This window comes from Aplysia californica, unplaced genomic scaffold (assembly GCF_000002075.1).
Source record: "Aplysia californica isolate F4 #8 unplaced genomic scaffold, AplCal3.0 scaffold00174, whole genome shotgun sequence".
NCBI classification, from domain to species: Eukaryota; Metazoa; Mollusca; class Gastropoda; order Aplysiida; family Aplysiidae; genus Aplysia; species Aplysia californica.
Window position 1 is genome coordinate 259,263 of NW_004797444.1, and position 20,724 is coordinate 279,986.

Below are 20,724 nucleotides of genomic sequence, written 5' to 3' on the forward strand. Positions count from 1 at the left end.
ATAAAAGACAGAAATGTCACAAGAAAAATTATGGAGTTGCTAGCCAAGAAAAAAAAGAAGAATTATCTCCCCTCTCCATTTTGTACACCGCTCAAAGCTGTTTTTGAGCTGTTCTATCGCCTTACCCAAATTATAAATCAGATAACGCTGTTCTGTTACCTTACCCAGATTCCGTATATCAGACAATGCTGTTCTCAAGGGTGATACGGGTTGATAAGAAATGAGAGCAAAGCATCACTGTAACTCAGAAGCATGCATCTTGAGTAACAAAAACAATTTAAAAAACTGAGAGAAAAAAACCCAACCCATTTTTGTCCATTCATACATAGTGACAGTGATGGAAAAACAAACTTATTTTCAACACAACACGACCACAAAGGTATGAACAGCTTCTTCTACTTTTCTTGTTCCCTACCTGTTGCAATGTGAGAAGAAGGCATGGAGTGTCGTGTAAACCACTTGAGAGTGGTGCGTGTTCATCCAGCAGTCTGTGACCCGCAGGTGGCGAGACAGCAGGTTGAAGATGCTGGGAGAGAGAGCCCACATCTGAGGGGAAAGAAAAATATAACGACAAAATTTTAATGAGAAATCTATGCAATTTTTTTTTATTAGAAAGACATTATGATCACCGTTGCTGTGCAAATGTTTGATAGACTCACATGTCAACATGTTGTTTTAAACAAAAATTGCAACCAAAAAAATCATGCACTTCCATGTATCCAAAAACCTTAATGTTCCTAAAAGAACACTCTTGTATTTAGAAAATATCATTATTGGCCTCTGGCAAAAACAATCTAACTCTGAATTGCCCTCTGATGTTTTTATCCTTTTCAGAAAAAGAAAAAAAACAGCATTTCAAACAATGTCTATTTTCATAATGTGCCAAAAAGTCATGTGAACAAAGCATCGACATTCTGTCGCCTGTTTCGAGAACATGTTTTTTGTCCTGTAAAAATTACATCTCCCAAGTTTGACGGTTTGTACTTGCAACCATGGATGTGTTGTTTTCTTTCTATCCTGTAGTATTCTGTATTCTTTTCAATATAGCCTACCCCGATCAGGTTGCTCTTGGTGTTGGCGATCTCTGTGAGAGCCCCGAGGTCAAACATGATGGCCAATTGAGCTTGCCGTCTGCTAAACACAAACTCCTTGAAGGGATTCTCTCCACTGACTAGGTGCATGGCCTCCTTGTTTCCAGCAACCAGCAGTGTGTTGTAGGCAACCTCCATATCACTCAGCACAAGTCTGAACACACAAAAAAGGCGTAATAGAAATGCAATAAAGTCTACAGACATTCTAAACTGGGAAATAAGCCTGATGATACCCTGAATGCTTGCCCATGTCATGTATATCAGACATTTTTGTTGAGTATTGAAGTGTAATCAGAAAAAAGAAAGTAACAGAAAATGAATCTTAAATTCTTCATGAGATACTAGAATAGATCAAAAGCAAATAGCTCCTCAAAATCGATACCAAGAATTAAATATAAAACTTAAGAAGTGTAAAATCATATACATTAACGAGTGCATGGGGTATCAGGGACGACATTGTTGTCAACCAAGCAATCTTTGAGAGCCAGCAGTATAGCCCAAACACATGCTGTAGAAGTTGGAAGTGTCAATACATTGTTTCAGTCGTAGTCTGAAAATCTAATCTTAAAATGGTCAAACAAATCATAAGATAAAATCTCCATTCAAATATTGAAAATATTTTATGATGTACATTTGAATACATTTTTCAAAGACAAAAGAGACTAGAAATAAAACAACAACTAAATTTTCAATGGAAAGCAATTCCACAGCACTTTTCCACTACACATATTCATACTTTTAATTAATCGCTCCCATATACAAATACCTTTATCTTTTGAGCATAATACACTCTCATCATTCATCACAGATGTTCTGAATTCATCTTTTGGCTTTTAATGATGAATCGAACTGTGGGGCTTAAATAGCAAAAACAACAGCAATTTAAAAAAATATAAATTTTAAAAAATTTTTAAAGGAAATTTGGTAAAACTATTACCTGTAAGCTTCTTCCAAAAGGGGTACACTTTTCAAAGACAACAACGAGAGATACATGGCCATCAGCTCCGTCAAAACCTGGCAAGAGAAAAAGTTGAAGCAAACTGGACGAAGTGTCTAAATATGTAGATTTCTAAGACCCAATTCAGCCAAGGTCCTTCTGTTAAAATAAGACTATCAAACAATTCATCCTCATGGTTCATCTTTGAGAATAGGAACATCTTCTGCTTCAGTAAGGTTTTACAGCACTCGCAACTGCATACGGTCATATGAGCGCCAAGGGGTGGATGTCAACAGAGAAGTCCAACAGGGGAATCAGGCTTACTCTGCTGACTTCTCTAACCTCAACAGCGCAAAATCTACTTTGTCAAAGCATCCCGGAAATAGCAGTTCACAAGAAAGTGACAAATATACTAAAGAAGTAGAGGAAAAATGACGATAGTAAGGATGAGGAAAGAAAAGGAGCTGTTCCCTCTATGTTGTTCCGGCACAGTATGAGAAAGACATTGATAAACCAGCGCATTTACAGTTTTACAGTGCATAAGAACATGCTAATATCCCCACTTTGGGAATGGCCTAAAGACACTTCAGTCAGTAGCACTGCCCGGGGGGCACATCGTCCTCAGGACAAAAGCCAAACATCTATGATACCCCCACAACGAAAACCTTTTATCTAACACAGCAACTACTGCTGGGACAAAACCTTTAAAACGATTAGAATCAAAAGCATTGTGCACACATCATCACTCCCCTGTTCAAATACATTTATGTTTCTTCTTGCCTCCAATTTGTAAAAATACCAGCACAAAAAAAAACCCTGATTCAATCAGCATTGTTTTCAGTCGAAGAGACCCATAACGGCGAGTAAAATCAAAATCAATGTTGTGTTGACGAGTATCCAGCAGTTTACAAACTTCCGCGTCTTCAGCTTCATACTTCGTTTTATCAGTGGTCGCAAACCACACTCAAAGGGTTAAATTCAACTGAGGTGCTCATATTGATCATGAGTATACTGTTACCCCAATCTAGACCAAAAAATATTTTTTTAAACCAACTTTCGCGACATGGTTTGCAACCCGCACACACAGGGTAAGAATCTTTTGAGGCATTTAAATAGATCCCAACATGAGAACAGAGTTACTCAAATGTAGACCGAAAAAGAATTTTCTAAAACCTATTGTTATTCAGGTTAGGGTGCATGATTTCACTTACTTGAGCACAGTGTGAAAATCGACACGCAGGCAAAGCAGAACTTGGACCCAGTAACTTTGTCAGCAACACATCTGGGAGCTGGGTACCAAACACTTCCACTACCTGAAACATCAATACATACATGGTATTGCAATTGTAAATGAAAAATAAAGTCCTTTTGGAAATGAGACATTATTTTTCAAATCTAAAAGAGACAGCAGGCTTTTGTTCAAATATTACACTGAAGCTGTGTATACCAAACATGAAGTTCTCTCAATGTCTATTTACCTACCTTTATTTCTTTCAAAACACATCCACATTTTAAAAAAAATCTTAAAGATATTATGGTGAGTATTCAAAAGTTTTTCAACTAAAAATAAAGGCTGACTTAAGACAATAGTAAAGGAACTATTCAGGACACTGAAGGTTTAAAAATATTATATATATATTGAAATTGTATGCCCCTTTGAACACTGTCAAGTTACTCTGCTGGCAGGAACTTCACATTCAGCGTTCATCTTCTAAAGGAGATCTTCAGGTGAAGAGCTTTGAAAACTCTACAAACAACCCAAGTTCAAGAATACAGTGGAACAAAACAGTGTCAACCGTACACAGCACAACCCAGCATACTTTTGGGGGGGGGGTGTTTTGGGTAAGTGTTTTACGGCGCTCGCACCTGCATAAGGTCATATGAGCGAGCGGGACACATTAAAGATTTTCAGTTTACTGTTTTTCTACAGCTCACCTTCTGCAGCAAGCGGAGGAGAGACACAATGACAGAGTCGGTGCGTACTGTGGTGTCTGTGCTCTGGCAGATGACGTATTCCAGCATGTCCTCCCCGCAGGCTGTGGCGCACTCGGCCGACAACTGGTGCAGCAGCAGACGCACAGAGTCATTGCCTGGGCAAACAGTTTTTGGTTATCAATTTTTCTTTTCTGCTCATATATTCATTCATCATACATTTTTTCAAAATAGTTGTTGTTATCGATCCAGCAACAGCTGGGCTCTCGCCCTTGTATCCAAATCCATGTAGTGATAAGTGCAGATTTGCTGCAGTTGCTGTAATGTTCCATAGAGTGTGTTGTCAATGTTAGGTCTCGGAGAGAGAAAGGTATTTTTCAAAGTAAAATCTCTAAAATGAACCAAAAAGCAGAGATAATAATAATAATAATAATAATAATAATCATAATCATATAGCGCATATCAATGCTCTACAGTATGCTCTATGTGCTTTACAACGTTATTACCCCAGCAAACTCAAGAATGCTTAAAAACATTCTCAGCTTCCCAGGAAACATACAGTGCAAGTTGGGGATTGCATGTGCTAAAACACTAACAAACTGACAAGATTTCTCACTGTCTATGGCTGGGTACCAATTCCCACCTAGATGAAGTTAGGAAAATTCTTGTCAAGTGTCCTTTCCAAGGAAGCAACCCTCAGGTCCATGTGGAATTTGAACCTATGACCTGCAGTTGCAATTCTTAGAGCCTATACTGAATTTTCTTTTAGCATAAGTGTTATTTTTGTATTTCTGATTTCATGAAAAGACTATAAAAAATTCAACTCTTGTAACTGTAACAAACAGATTGTAGACAAATGTATCTGTTGGAAGAAATGAAGAGAAACAAAAGTACAAAAAGATTGTAGAAAAATGAGTCTATTGGAAGAAATGAAGACAGACAGAAGTATCTAGTACTAAAAGATATATCATCCATGAAGAGAATGAGGGTCATTTTTACTTACCAAGTAGGACAACATTCTCTGCCTTGGTTGACTTTAATGCTGGAGTTAGGTTGACCAGAAGTTTCTTCAGAAGCTGTGAAGAACATTAATGGATTTTATTTTTGCAGCTCCTCAAAGAAAGTTACAAACATAACACAGTATCAATGAAGACAGTTGTTTGGTAAGAAAGAAGAAGCAAACCACACCAGAGCACCACCCACAGAAACAGATGACAACAACAGCAGCAAGACCACTGTAAGGAAGCAAAAGGAGCACGCAAAACCAGACTTCTCAGAGACCACTCATGTGATGCTAACAGCATGATAACAACAAACAAGGGAGGTACAGATACATGTACATGTAGGTGATTCTACACACCCCCATCAACATAATCTAGAACATTTACAAGGCAGGCTTCGACCCTGCCTGTAAGGGCCAACCCACGCTGAGAGGGGTACTATATCCCATCATCATCATCCAGTGCCAGATCTGCGACAGACATCGGCGATCATGGTTTCCCATTCATTCCTTTGCTCGGATGCTCTCAAAAAAGCTATGTTTCCCTGATCTTTCCCTGTTACCCATTTGTTTAGGTTCCCTAAGTATGTTGTAGATCTGAATGTGAGCCTGAACCAGATTGTCTGAATATTCCCCTCCCGAGGAGCTTTTGTGGGTGTCATAAGGAAGGACTTCCGAGTAACGAGCGACCACCCCAACAAACACAACAAAGAAGAGACCTAACCCTAACCCTACCCCAAAAAAGAACCTGCAACGGGCCTCATGTAAAAAGGCCAGCACAAGTCCAAAATGAAAAAAGAAAAAAAATATTTTAAAACCACAATCCAAAACAAACTAGGAGCATAATATGGCCTACATCTACATTGCTATAATAGGGTTTGATACAATAACACAATAGAATTGGAATATGAATCCTCCATATAGATCTAGTAATACAAATAAACCTAGATCTAAATCTAGATCTTGTATAAGTGAATAGGAATAGGCCTTGAACTAGAAATCCGCATCCGATTCCGAACAGAGGGACTCAGCTGAGTCTAGAATCTAAAAAAATAAATAATTCACGCACCTGATGAAATGCTTTTTACCAACATTAATATTACAGCACAACTTATGATAGGGTTTGACACAATAGAATTGCAATATGAATCCCCCATTGAGGTCTATAATGATCTATATAAATCTAGAAATCTAGATCTACATTCTATTAGAACAAGTGAGTCGGACTTGAATGAATCCACACGATCTGAACAATTGAATTAGTCAACAAACGAAATTCAAAATGGCCGCTCGAGCACGAAACTGAAAGTAGATAATTTAAGTCGTCGTCTGTTTTCGTATTCGCATTTCTACTCAGGTTCCGACAATTATGTCGGAAACGCCGGCGTCGGCAGTCGGCTGTCGGCACTAAAACGAAAGTGCCGACAAAGCCGACAGGAGAAAAAGGGGGCGCTGGCAGTCGGCCAGGCCTCACACTACGCACATTGACTGATACAGGTGGGCCTAGCGACAGCATCGGCCGGCTTGCGGGTCTGGTCGCGATTGTCGGATTTCAGACGACTGTCGGCAAGCATGCAGGTGTAGTATGTTGTTCTGCGCCTTCCCCTGCCTCGCTTGCCCTCAATTTTGCCAGTGAGAGCTAGGTGTTCAAGACCCATTTGTAATTTCCTGATTGTTTTTAACATTGAGCGTCCCACGTGGGCTTCATCAAGCACTACCTCATTTGATTTCTTTTCCTTCCACGATACTCTTAGCAGTCTCCTAAGAAACCAAATTTCTGTTGCTTTTATATTATTTTCACTGTCTGTAGTGATTGTCCAGCATTCACAGCCATATAGAAGGGTTGACCAAACATAGCATTTCAGGACTTTCATTTTAATGTTCATTGAGATGTTCTATTTTTCAGGATTGGGCTCATTTTATTGAAACTAGCCTTAGCCATTGCAGTTCTCCTTTTTATTTCAGATGTTATCATATATCCGAGATATTTAAACTGTTGGGCTTGTTTGATCTTTTCTCCTTTGCAAATGTAAGACCCAGATACTAGATAAAAATTATCCCCATTCGGGAACTAAACACGATGGCACATACGCCGATACAAGGGTGATTCAAACACCCTTTCAGAGCCTTTAGCAAGCTCAAAAGCTAATCAAACGTACTTCCACAATAAAACCCTTCACCTGCATCAGGTATTCCATGGTGATCTGTCCACCCCTCATCGTCCCAATAGAGTCACCCAGGCTCAGCACCACAGTGTAGAAGACCCGTAGGATGGCAGCAATCTTATCTGAGACAGTTTTTACGGTTTCTTGACACTTGTCCGCCAGGGCTTGGTTCAAATCCTGCCAAGAGGAAGAAGTAACATGAAGCAAAAGTACACACAACATTCAGTTATAAGATGACACTGAAAACATTTCAGAACATAGACATGTCCAGAAAATGGGATGTGCAAAACTGAAGCCACTTCTTAACTATCACATCTTGTACAACACTTCTGGAAACAAAAATGAATTCTTACAGACTTAAATTAATTCACGTCTTAGACCAATTGCCAAAATACAGTTTAGAGTATGGGGGCATGTGGTTCTATATCTATCTGTAACAGAATAAGGCTGAGAACAGAAGTACTATTAAGTTTCCCAAGAAAATCAAAACTATCAACAGGCTTGCCATATTTTTCAAAACCCAATAAGGGCACCCAACAGTACATGATAACTTCAGATTACCTTTAAACAAACAAAATACATAAAAAGAGACTGGTTTTTGGGGTAGTATAGGCTATCAGGCTTTTCAATTCCTGATTGTCAAATCCAGGATAGTTCCAGGAACTTTGGGACAGTTGGCAAGCCTGTATAAAATCCTATTAACTGATTAATTCCATCTCTGACATCAGTAAATTGGGTGCTAAAGCGAAAAAAATTCACTATTTTACCAGTGAATATCTGTTTTTTTATTACTGCAATCTATCGACTGCTTAGCGTAAAGACTCTGTCATACACTGATTTGAAAAGTGACACAGGACAGGAGTTTTATGCTGAGCAGTCGATATATACCTCGATTTAATCAAAGAAAGCAGAGTATGTGAGACAATGGGTATCAATATAACTCATATAGTCTAGTCACCTGTCCAAGTAGAATCTCCAGGTCCTCAGTGAACTGGCCCAGAAGCATGACGGAGAACTGGATGTCAGAGATCCAGAAGGGCTGCAGCTGTACCAGAGCTGCCGAGATGTGCTCCAGGAGCAGCATGCTTTGAGTTGGGTCAATCAGCCAGCCAATGAGAATGTCAGCCACCTCCTGTGGAGGAGGAACAAGAGCAGAATGTGTTACACAGCCACATGCAAGAATGTTCATTTAGTAAAAAATAAAGTAAAAAAGATGGCTCTGAGGCATTTGAAAGCAGCCCTTTCCGACACACAGTAAAACTCTCTTGTCATATCAACATCACATTTACAGTGGTGGGACCAGACCAACTGCAGTCACTCTTGGGCTATGCCCATTCATATTACCAAAATCTTGAATATTTGAACCTTTTAAACACAGATCCACTTTTGTAGACTGACTGAGCAAAAACTGGTAATACTTTTCCCCCATTTGAAACAGGACCTAAACTACAATGATCAAGCACAATCTATAGAGCCCTCAATCTTTCAGCAATCAGGAGAAAAGTACCATATTCAAAGTATGAACATAAATACAGTCAAAATTGTCCAAAGACAGCCACTCATTGCCGAGAAGATTAATTATTGTTGTCTTAGATGGATGAATGTCTTGAACAGCATCATTTGAATATAGAAAACAATGAATGCAAGGGGGCAAATGGAAAGTGAATATTTGTACAAGTGATTGTCTGCCATAAAAGCAGGTTCGACTGTATGTGCAAGAAAATTTTCCATCCCTGACTGACCACACGCATTGTTTCATATATTGTAACTGGAAGCTTTCTCTGATATTTTCAAATGTACAACAAAATTAAACATTTTCCTAGGGACTGAGCGAATACTTGAACAATTCCTGCAATACTGCATGCATATGAGTTTAGCAGTGAAGCATTTACAGTCACTCACCCCAAAGTATGAGCTGAAGACATGAGGGTAGACCTTCGCAATCATCAGAATAATGTCAATGACCATCATAAGCAGGCTTGATGAGCTGGTTGACTCCAGAAGTTGCTGCATGCTGATCATTACATTCTACACAAGACAGAAAAATATGACTGATTGATGACATATAATTTTTTTAAACAATTTTAAAACTTCAAATAAAACTATCAGAATACCTATAGATAGATCTATATATCTTTATTTATATGAAAAGTAAAATGATTTTTTTTTAACTTCAAATAAAATGAGCAAAATACCTAAAAATACCTCTTCATTCACATGAATACTTGGTCCACTATCAAGAACAATCTTGCATCTTTGGGTCGTTTTTTATCTTAGAGGTCATTATAAAAGTAAAGAGTTCGACTCATAAAATAAAAATGCCAATCTTTTATACTCCAGAAGCATTTGTTACAAATGAAAAAACAAACAAAAAACAAACATTGATTACATCAAAGCCTAGCTACCATTAAAAAAGGGTTAATGGCAGTGTTCCATTTATCCAATGCCGTTTTCAATCAATTTTTGTTCAGATGATATTTCTAATTACAAATCCCTTGTAACTGAAAGACAGTCCTTGTTTGTGCTTTTCCCTTCTCCATGTTTGAAGCACAGGTAATAGGATTCATCATATTGAGTGTTCTAGTTGTATATTTTTAAAAGTAAATATGCTGCACCAAAATCTATCCTTTTTTTTTTTCGCATAAAAGTACAGTGAAGTTTTAAAACCTACACCAAAACACATCGTTCTTAGAAAGGAAACAAATTTTCTTACAAGTCAAATCAAAGAAAACAAGCATTTGAAAGTAGAAGAAAACAAAAACTCCATAACAATTTCATTAATTCCATACCATCATGCAGTCTCTTGCTCTCTGAGTAACCTCATCTTGCTTCAGCATCTGTGGCCAGAGAGAAAAAATATTTACAACCTGTGTGAAGCTGCAAGTAAATATTCACAACAAGGAAATACTTGATAAAACCTGTACTAAAGTCAAAGACCCGAAAGGAATATTGTATTATACATTATACAAACCAAAAAGAAAAAACACGGCCCACAAGACCACTACAACATGTACGTATCAGGAAGATTATATTGGCTTTTAATTAGATATTCTGAAATTACTCTTCACAACAACCAGGGGCAACTCTTCACATACTAACTGAATACCCACAAAAAGGTCCAAATTATGCCATAAATTGCATCATCCGCGAGTATTTATGAACCAGTATATATGGCAAGAGCATTTTCTTTAACTCTTTTTTATCCGGGCTACAAGTAAACTCGTAACGAGGACCAGTCCGGGCTACGAGTATTCTCGGAACAGCGATACAGTCACGTCAAAGAAGCTAGTTCTCCTTGTAATTACCAAAATACGCAAATACGGCGATGCTAGCTCTGTCTGAATATTTTAATTTTCAAATAAACAGTGGTTTCTTTGTTTTTGATGGGTGTAGAAGCTTGAAAGATGTCTCGAAAACGCGTATTCACGACCGACGAAGTACTTTTGGAAGTGGCGCTGGGTTGTAAGGGGGAATGATACTAATTTGATGAAAGTGACTCTGAAATAAGTGCCGCAAATTCCGTTGTGGATGATAAGAAACAGGACTTAGACTCATCTAATCGCGATTCAGATCATGGTGAAGGGGTCAGTACTGGAATTCGTGCTCGATGGGTAGGGCTAGATCTAGAATCTATAAAATCCAAAGGGACGTCGTGGGCGCGGCAATCAGGGTCAAGTTCGAGGGTTGAATACACCTCAAAATCTACATTGTGCTATTGGTGTATTTCCTAACTACATACATTTACAAAAACTACATTCAATTTCTAACATAACTGCCAAATTTCCTTTAAACCTTAGAGTAAATGTAAGAAATATAGCACTTTGAACTATACGCACTGACTTCCGACACATACGGCCCCAGGACTGGTACAGAGTCCGTGGGGGTACAGCTAGGATAAAAAGAGTTAAAATATGTTAGGTAGTCTAATGCAAATGTTTACCTCATTCAGGAAAAAAAAAAATGTTAATGATTACCTCTAACAAAGATCGGCAGACATGTGTCTTCACATCAACATCAGATGCATTCACATTTGTGAACACCCAGTCGAAGAAACTGGAGAAAAAAAAACAAAAAAACAAAGCGCATGTAAAACAGAAACTCCATTTCAATAAACACGAGTTTATTGATAACAAAAAGAAAACATGATGGGTTAAAAAAAAAAAAAAGATTTATGTTTTCTCATTTGTATAAATAACCTCGAAACACATTCTTAATGACTAAATTCTGTTTCAACGAAGTAAAAGTAAGCAAATCAGGATAAACATTTGATGCTTAAGTACCGAGAAATATTATTCACTGTGGATACTTTTAAGAAAATATGGAAATATAAGTAAGGTCACAGATTTAAAAACTCAGGACGAAACTATTCCACTGCATATACTCATTGACAAAAGTTTACATTTTGATTTCAAACTACAGTCAAATCTGCTCTAATGGCCATCTGTATAAAGCAACCAGCTGTTCAAGCATTCACTTTTCAATTCCCCTTTGATTTTTTTTTTTACCATTATAATGACACTTTGAATGACATCCATCTGACTAAGATAACCACTTTTTTCCTCGACAATGAGTGGCCATCTAGACATTTTCGACTGTATTAAGTTGATATTTTCACTATAATATATAATCACTCAGGCACTACGAACAAGTTATGATTTTTAAACATACCTTGAAGTAAGCAAAACATTTACTGATTTGACTTTGCATGTTTGACATAATAACATCTTTAAAAAACACTAACCCTGGAATATCTTGTCCCAAGCGACTCCCAAGCAAACCAATACAGGATGACACCTCTGTCTTCAATTCCTTACTGCATCTGTCAAGAACAAAATATAATTTGATAATACTAAGCAGTGCATTGATACTGTTTGTTTTTAATACATTGACCTAAAGAAAGAGAAGCTATATATTTCATTCAAAATATCCAGTACAACACTTAATCTAACTGTACCCACCAGACTACCAAAAAAAAAGAAGAAAGAATTTACACAATTATTGAAAGTCTTTAGCCTCTCAGCTTCAGCCTCACAATCAGAACCACAGACCTAAAAACTGATCTTTAAACCCTTTGCCTTAGCAGGACACCACGGATTTGAGGAAATCATCCAGAACCATTTTCTTTTTTTTTTCTTCTTTTTTTTCCGTTTGTGTTTTGCGGCGCTCACAACTGCATAAGGTCATATGAGCGCGCAGGACACACCTAATACCTTTAGTTGGTAGGAAATTTTGAATTTTGCCCGGGTGGTGGCCGAAGCCTACTCTTATCGATTTTAGACCACCAAGGGATCTTTAACGTGCGCAACTTGCACACGGGCCCTCCGAGATTTTTCGCCCTTGTCCGAGAAGGCTAGGTGTAGATCTTTCCTACCAGAAGATCAGGGGTGTGGCAGAAAGACAGCTGTAAGAAGGAGTCAAGGAGTAGCAGTAGAAAAGCTGCAGAAAGAGTCAGGAGCCCAGAGGAGGGGGCAAAGGAGGTGAAGGGGTGGGGGCAGAAAGAGGAGACGAAAGCAGAACATTGCTAGAGAGCAGGAAAAGAGGTGAAAGGAGACAATTTAAGAGAAGAAAATTTTTCGGTCGCTACCCAGATTCGAACCCGGGACCTTTGAATGAGAGGCCAACACCTTAACCTCTAGGCCACGAGAGCCCCCCGAACCATTTTCTTTCCATACTACAAGACAAAAAAATGAAGAAAAAAAAACTGCCTACTTTTTCATAGCCATCAAAAACTTTAAATAAAAATCAAAGTAAATGCTACCCTCTTTCACAAAAGTTGAGATGAATTTAACAAATACATCAGATAAGGTTACCTGGATTTTTTTTTATTCCCTGCTGTTACTAAAAAAAAAGTTTTAATTTAAAAGAAGAGCAGTTGCTGAAAATTCTTACCTTTCATACAACACATTCTGGAGGCTGTCCATGGCATCAAAAATCTGTTTTGAGGACTGGGGGGACACAAAAAGCAACAAAAAATCAAACTTCAAAGCAAGGAAAACTTGTTTTTGCAGAGCACTTTGGTTTTTTTTTAGACCCTTGATTTGAGCACTGCTGCCAACACACCTCCAGCTCCTCTTGAGCATTGCACAATAGACTAATGAATTTCTTAGCATTTCCCATGGTCTTATACTATACTTATACAGTCATACTTCAGCTACTGATTCCACAAAAAAATCATTTGCGAGGCACCGTGGTGAAATCAGGCATTCGTCAAAATAATGAAATTGAGGAAACAGACATCTTTCCGCCAGCTCAGCAATTAATATTTTATTATATTCTTTTTCTCTTTGGCTCACCCCTTTTAAACCCATTCAAGAACATATTTCTGTGTGAATTTAACGGTTGATCAAGGAACAAAAAAAATGTAAAGTTGCCATTTCCAAAGACACTCAAGCTTTGGAAGTCAAAATTTTGGTAGCCATTTTCTTACTGTTTTGACCTCTGACACCATGTCACCCCTCGCACCTTCAATTGCCGATATCTCAGCTTCTACAATTCAAGATAGCTGGGTGTTTTTTCATCAAAAGCATGGCGAAGAAGCTCTAAGACGACTTCTAACTCCATATGCCCAAAAATTAATGAGCACCTGATTCCACCATGTCCTCACACATTTTAACTGCCCATACCAATAATTTTGAATCACATGCTTTGTAAACATATTGATCGAAGGTTGTTCCTGATCTGTTTCCCCAAGACTTCATATTGAAAATGATAACAGATGATTTTAAAAACAGTTTTTGCAGCTATAGTACCTTTTAAACAACATTATCATAAGACAGAAACGTGCAATTGCTGGAGGGACGGTTGAACGACTTTAATCGATTTCAAACGTTATAAACATTCATAGTCAAGGGCTCATTAAGCGCTCAAAACAAGGGTACACTGAATATTATGATCTCAAATTGTTCTGAAACATATACATGTATAAAACACTATACTTTCAGTCTCGCAATATGGAAGAAGTATGAATCTCCACACATTTATCACGAACAAAAAAGAATCAGTCTTTAAAAACGTTTCATGAGACAACACCAGAGGTGCCAACTGGCTGCGAAAAAAAAAATACTGAACTTTTTTGACTCAGCAGAAAAATGTGCATGAGGAATCAAAATTTACACATATTATATAAATATATATATCCTATTTGTCTTTTATATATGCATCTATTCTCAACACTATTTTTGCTTGTGACATGCACAAAAATCACCAACAGTTGATGTTTCAGCTAAGTATAAAAACAAAAGCATTCTGAAAGCTCCTGAACATGAACTTAATTTGCATTTTTTTAAATTCACCAACACCACTTTCACCTGATCCTGATATTTTATTTTTATTACTCTCCTGCTGACCTGGATTTTCAGCAGAGGACACAGTCAATGTATAATATATTATTTAATAATCAAAAGTAGCAATCAGGACTAAGATCAGTTCAAAATAAATCAACACACTTTTCAAAATGCATGCTCTGGTTATATATATAGGTTACCTTTGTCGCCTTTGCATCCAATCCAAGTAGGTATTCTTTCAACTGGCGAGCTGACACAAGTCTTCTTTCTTTGTCAAAATTCACTCGAGTTATTCTTTTCATGAGCTTTACAAGAGGATCCTCACAATATCCTTTGTTGTTGTCTTTTAGATCACCTGCAAAAAAAAAAAAGTTTTAAAAAATTCACATTTGTGTATAATAAACAGAACTGAAGTATTTTATGGATGTGGTTCCTTATCAATCCCCCCCCCCCCCCCCCCTCCTCCCCTTTTCAGTTCAAGTTCACAGTACACCTTTAAACCAATTGTAAAGATTGGATAAAAATTGAAATCTAAAAAAGAAGCAAAAACAAAATATTTTTTCATTCCCCAGTTATGCCAATATCTGCCACTATTATTATTTGAAAATAAAGGTGCAAATAATTGTTCTATTTCTCAACACCCAAAACAAACTCTTGGACAGCCCTAACAAAAAAAAGTTATTTTAAAACTTTTTAAAAGCTGAAGCTAGTCTTCACTGTATCTTCAATTTTGTTGACAGGAATTCAAATCTAGAAAAATATGTATTTTATACGTTGAATTGACAACAGTAAGGAAATTATATTTTTTAAATAATTTTCAAAAAGAATACACTACAGTGGAACTCGGATTTAACGAGCTCGGATTCAACGAGAACTCGGATTCAACGAGAACTCGGATTCAACGAGATGAGATAGATTCCCCGGGTTTTTTTCTTCCTTAAAATCAATAAAAATAACCCGGATTCAACGAGCACTTAAATCAGCGAGCTCGGATTCAACGAGGTCGCTTCCAGGGTGAACAGCCCACGCAGACGTGGCTTCCCTCATTTTTCTCCCAGAACGAACTTTATCTATTCCCGGAAACCATCCATTGCAACTGCATCGTGAACCATTTTTCACTTAGCCGATTGCATGTGACCATTCAGCGGCCTTTTTTCATACCAACACATGCGTTGTTGGCTCGCGCACGAGTCTACTCTGGCGTGTGTCGGGGTCAGATGGGCGGCCTGCGCACGTGTGACTGTGTGTGTGTGTCAGGGAGGGAGGGGGGGGGGGGGCGCGCACTAGCGGTCCGGGCGTTGAACGTCACAGAAACGCGTCAGTCTTTTTTTCCCCCCGGCAACTGATCATTATTACAATGGTAAGCTAGATGTAGTCCTGACGTAGATCTACGTAATGAATTGTGCGCTGGTCTATGAAATCAAAAGTTGTCGTTATAGCTAGGCTCTACACAACATCACAACTTTTTGGTAAACAATCGAGATGACAAAGGCGTGTTTATTTGAAAGAATCGGGTCTTTTTTTTTTACACAGCTAATAATATGCAGGCACTTCTTTGTACATTACTTGCTCAGCGCCTGTAATTATCTACACAAAATCTTGCGTGTTTGCTGTAACGAACACTCAGATTCAACGAGATTTTATGTCAGGCCTAGTGACCTCGTTGAATCCGAGTTCCATTGTATCATAAAAAATCATGAAGGCAGAGTAAGTTTTTTTTTAATCTGGCGCAATTGAGATTTTTTTTTTTAAATCGGAAACGCAAACAAAATCAGGATGCTTGACTGCTTGAGATATAAATGGGATCAAAATATCAGGATTCTCTATTAAATCAGGATGAGTGGCAGGCCTGTATTGTATCAGTTAAGAGATATATCGTGGTCTAATTGCGGTCTAGGGGGCAAAATCATTTGGTCTCATCTTGGTGTGTCGGTTAAACAATTGTTAATTAATTAATCTATTTTATCCAACAGTGTTGTGAGTTTTAGATATTTTTTAACCTTTTGACTCTAAAGACTAGATGGGTAAGTTACGGATAGGCACAATTCAATAAGGGTAGTTGGAGGATAGGGGGTTCCTATTATGCTTACTGTACTTTTAAGGCATGTTACATGCCTAGAGTAGTATATCTAGAGTAGTAGAGGCGTATTCTTTAAAGTACCTTATCCCTTAGGCCACCTATTCTCACCCCAAGTGAGAATAGCCCATGATCCGCTATTGACAGATCTTTTAATGTAATAGTTCAGCCTGCTTCAAGTGTTCCATCCCATGAGATGAAGGCGAGCTCTTACAGAATTAAAGGCGGAATATGGGACTCTATGCAGACTTTTGAATCAGATATGATCTTCTTTTAACTAGATCTTTGCACTAAAGTATCTTTAATTTTAATGAACAACAAATCGAAAAATAATTTAATGTGAAAACATTTTTCGCCTCTCCAGTAAAGTCTCACTACCGCATTAGTGTGCGGGGTGTGGGACCGGCGCCGGCCAGACCATTCGTTACATTTTTTTAAAACGATGGCAGGCTTCTCTGCCTCCACACAATAAATTAAGGTTCAAGGAACAGAGAGCATGTACGAACGTAACGAGACGCAAGCACGAGATTAAATACTAATTAATGCTCTTGCATGATGGAAAAAGGGTTAAATTATACAGACCAAATGGCCAAGGGCGTAAAATGGTGTAGTTAACTAGTAACTAGTTTAATAATTAAGCAATTCAAGCTCTTTTCTTCACTTTCATTTTTCTTTCCTTTATTCGTCCTTTTATCTCTTTCCTCTTCTTTCCCCTTCGTCTTGAACATTTGGAGTTTGGAACCAAAAAAACAGCCGGAGAGCCATATGAAATTCTCCAGGCCAGACGTGATCCAAAAGAGCCAAAATTCTGGGATTTGGCTCCAAACTGACATCCCTGACTATGACTATCAGACACGAACACCATCCTGTGGAGCATTGATATCAGCCCTGACCCCCCCCCCAAGGTAATTACGGTTTAATAACCTCAGCCCTGATCCCTCTAGGGTCATTTCCTGTAAAACAAGGGGGTGAGAATAGTGAGACATGGGTTATTCTCACGAGAATAAGCACTCCCTTATATATCCTGATCCACAAACTTAGCTCCACAAGAAACAAAATGAATGGACCCATCATAACACAACAAAGCACGTCTCTATAAGATTATTATATGGTTCCTTTTCTAATCTAATGTTTATAGTTTTACACATAAAGTCCAGACTTTCATCAACAGATGTATGAGGAGTATTCTAAGAATTAAGGGGCAGGATAGAATAAGAAATGAAAGGAAGGTATAGAAATACGATCGACCTCTCACCCCGGGTGAGACTTGCCACCGTGCCGTAGGCATTCTCACCCGGTGTGAAACAAGACCTGTTTTTCCTAATTTCGGAATACTTTCTATCGATGTGGATAAAAAGACAAAGAAAAGATTACGTTATAGCATATTATTATAGCTAATTTTATCGACTACAAAGATGCTATGGCTATTTCACTTTTCGAATCGAGCCGAACTACGGGGGTCGCCATTTTGTTTTGCCCGGAAGTTCTCGCAAGATCTACTCCTCTCCTTTTCTCTCTCTGTCTCTTTCTGAATACTGTCTATCGGTGTGGACGATCAAATTGACCAAAACAAAGTTTAAAAATGATGGTAAAACACAAAAGTAAATCAATTTGGTCGTCTACAAAGATGCTACAGCTATTTAACTTTTCGAATCGAGCCGAACGACGCAGGTTGCCATTTTGTTTTGCCCGGAAGTTCTCGCGCTACTCCTCCTCTCTCTTTCTCTCTCTCTCCACTGCCTACAGACAAAATTGTACGCTTTTAGTAGGCTAACAATAGTAACGGAACGTTTGTTCACAGCACAGAATTCTACAATTTTTCTGTTATCACAGTGAAGAATTTTGTGGTTTAGGGTGAACTCAAAATCGGTTGGCCTAGATCTAGGCTTTGACAGTGAACGCGCACCGGGTGAGAATAGCCAAAAGTCTCGCCTGCACTATTCTCACTATTCTCACCCGGGGTGAGAATAGAGGTGGCCGAAATGAAAACCTACTGTGGGAAAGGACAGGACAAAAGGATGTAGAAATAGGACTAAGAAAGTGGTGATGGATGGGACACACCTTAAGAAAGCCTAGCGGAAACATCACAAGACAGTCACTGCATGCAGTGGAACCCACAGGGAGCACGAGGCAGGGGTAGGCCACAGGAAACATGGAGGAGATGCGTGGAAAGGGACATGAGAGAAATGAAGCTCACTTGGAACGAGCTTGGAAGGACGGCTCAGGACAGAGATAAATGGAAGGAGCTTGTATGTTGGCATTGATGATAGTTTTACACACCAGATTTCTATATCTAGATTTTCTCTTCTAGATCAAGATCTAAATCTAGATCTAGAATCTAGATTTATACCACCAACAACACCGTACACTGATTTACCTTTCTTATCATTTGGTCCCCCAGCTCCAGTTAAAGCACCTTGTGGTTTGTTTCTGGGATACTGTTGATCATCTCGCTTTGCAGTCCTAATACTTCCACTTTGAAGATTTCTTTCATCTGTACGTTTCATTCTTGTACTTGAACCACCACTGCCTCCAGGTCCAACTTTAACAAGAGGGCCACCACCACCCCCTCTGCTCGAACTTCTCCTGGTGGAGGTGATCGTTTCCCTATTATTTCTGTTCCCATCTCTATATGAAAAAGACTGTGTTTCTTTTTCTCGGGGTCCTATGTCACGCCTAGGAGAAGACTGTCTCGAGGTCTTCTTATTTTCTTCACCTGCCAACACTTCTCGTCCGCGGGGAACTGACTGTTGAAGAAATTTGTCGCTGTGACCACTGCCACTGTGCTCTCCTCCACCTCCACCTCCTCCAATTCCAGTCTTTTCGGTGCCATTTGCTTTGGCGTCAGTGTCTGTAGCCTTAGCGCTAGCAACATTTGCTACTTCATTCATACCAGGTAGATCCAGTATATGTCAAATTTTCATACTGACAGAGTCTAATGCAGAGATAAAACATCTATCAACCTGATCTGTATACGTACTATTCAAATCTAAATGAACGAAACAGAAACTTTCCCTGAATCCGCCATTTTTCACAGATCCGCACGTACGAGAAGCGAAACTAAAAATAACTTTCTGCAGTAATCTCGCAGTGAACTAAAGAAAATAACATAAAAAATATATTAAGATTTAGACAAAGGTTTCAAACCCTCCATGAATGTAAATATTTTTTAAATCAGTTTTTTTTGGTACAATTTGATTTTATAGGCTGTCTTGAAGGTTACACTTGATGTGTCATGAAGAGGGCCGAAGCCACGACGTGCAACGTTGCCTATGCGTGATGCAAAATTATCATGAATGTTGACATAACATAACGAAACAGAAAAAAAGCCCCCAAAAAACAACAATCTAAACAAAACATTCGAGTAATGTCTTTTACTTCATATAGGCCACATGATAAGGAAAGAAATTGAAACTACATGCCGACTTTATCATATTATTATACCGTATTACATCGACACGGGCTTCTATAATTAAGATAACTCTAGATATGATATATCTAGATCTATAGATCTATCATTATCTATGCCCAACACAAACACAACAGTAAGAAAGAAAAAATGAAAGGGAAAAAAAGCGCCTTCGCGAAATTAGATTCTAAGGTACGCGTACTAAAATAATATAATGTTTCTTTCTGGATAATTTTTTAGCTTTGATTATTTACGATAAACTGATTTAGAGAAACCTTCAATGGTTATAATCAGAGACCGTATACGACGCGGACTTTGATTATACGAGTAAAAGTAACATGATTTGTTCCCACTTAATTAAGTTCCCACAGGAATTGCATGTGGTGACGCAGGCGATGGTAGTGGTGGTGTAAGTTATTTCTGGTCAGTGGTTAACCAATTATGCCTTATATGGCTAAAAGGATTTTCATGTAATAACTTACATTATGTAACATGTCTACATGTTTTATAGTTTATAGGCCTGTATTATATATAATACAATATATTAAATGACAGGAAGCTTGTTTACTATAAGAAATGTTTCCCACATTATTGTCAAGACTTTTCAATCCCACCTCCCTGAATCGTGTTCTTTCGTTGAATTTATTGACTAAAACTTTCATTGTTATCGATCGTCATCATTATCCCCCACCCCCACCCCCACCCCCCGCCACGTGTCTTGCAGCATTATGCTCACTAAGTAGTCCCACGGTGTGTAAGTGAGTGAGTTAGTGTAAGAGTGTGTGTGTGTATTTGTGTGTGTACGCGCGGCGTGTGTGTGTGTGTGTGTG

At 38.4% G+C, this 20,724-nt stretch overlaps 1 protein-coding gene across 1 annotated transcript in view; it reads right to left on the bottom strand.

The window, feature by feature from the left end:
* Positions 1 to 19,529, bottom strand: part of LOC101852767 (serine/threonine-protein kinase SMG1) — an 85,973-nt gene extending 66,444 nt beyond the window's left edge. The window contains exons 1-15 of the mRNA XM_005098154.3: positions 18,863 to 19,529; positions 14,609 to 14,763; positions 13,015 to 13,070; positions 11,867 to 11,944; positions 11,100 to 11,178; positions 9,915 to 9,962; positions 9,028 to 9,153; positions 8,084 to 8,257; positions 7,141 to 7,302; positions 4,964 to 5,036; positions 3,964 to 4,118; positions 3,240 to 3,341; positions 2,029 to 2,105; positions 1,053 to 1,245; positions 416 to 546 (exon numbers count right to left, since the gene is read on the bottom strand). Coding sequence (XP_005098211.1) covers positions 416 to 546; positions 1,053 to 1,245; positions 2,029 to 2,105; positions 3,240 to 3,341; positions 3,964 to 4,118; positions 4,964 to 5,036; positions 7,141 to 7,302; positions 8,084 to 8,257; positions 9,028 to 9,153; positions 9,915 to 9,962; positions 11,100 to 11,178; positions 11,867 to 11,944; positions 13,015 to 13,070; positions 14,609 to 14,763; positions 18,863 to 19,376 — 2,123 coding nt within the window. The 5' untranslated portion in view covers positions 19,377 to 19,529. The remainder of the gene's footprint in view (positions 1 to 415; positions 547 to 1,052; positions 1,246 to 2,028; positions 2,106 to 3,239; positions 3,342 to 3,963; positions 4,119 to 4,963; positions 5,037 to 7,140; positions 7,303 to 8,083; positions 8,258 to 9,027; positions 9,154 to 9,914; positions 9,963 to 11,099; positions 11,179 to 11,866; positions 11,945 to 13,014; positions 13,071 to 14,608; positions 14,764 to 18,862) is intronic.
* Positions 19,530 to 20,724: the final 1,195 nt, after the last annotated feature.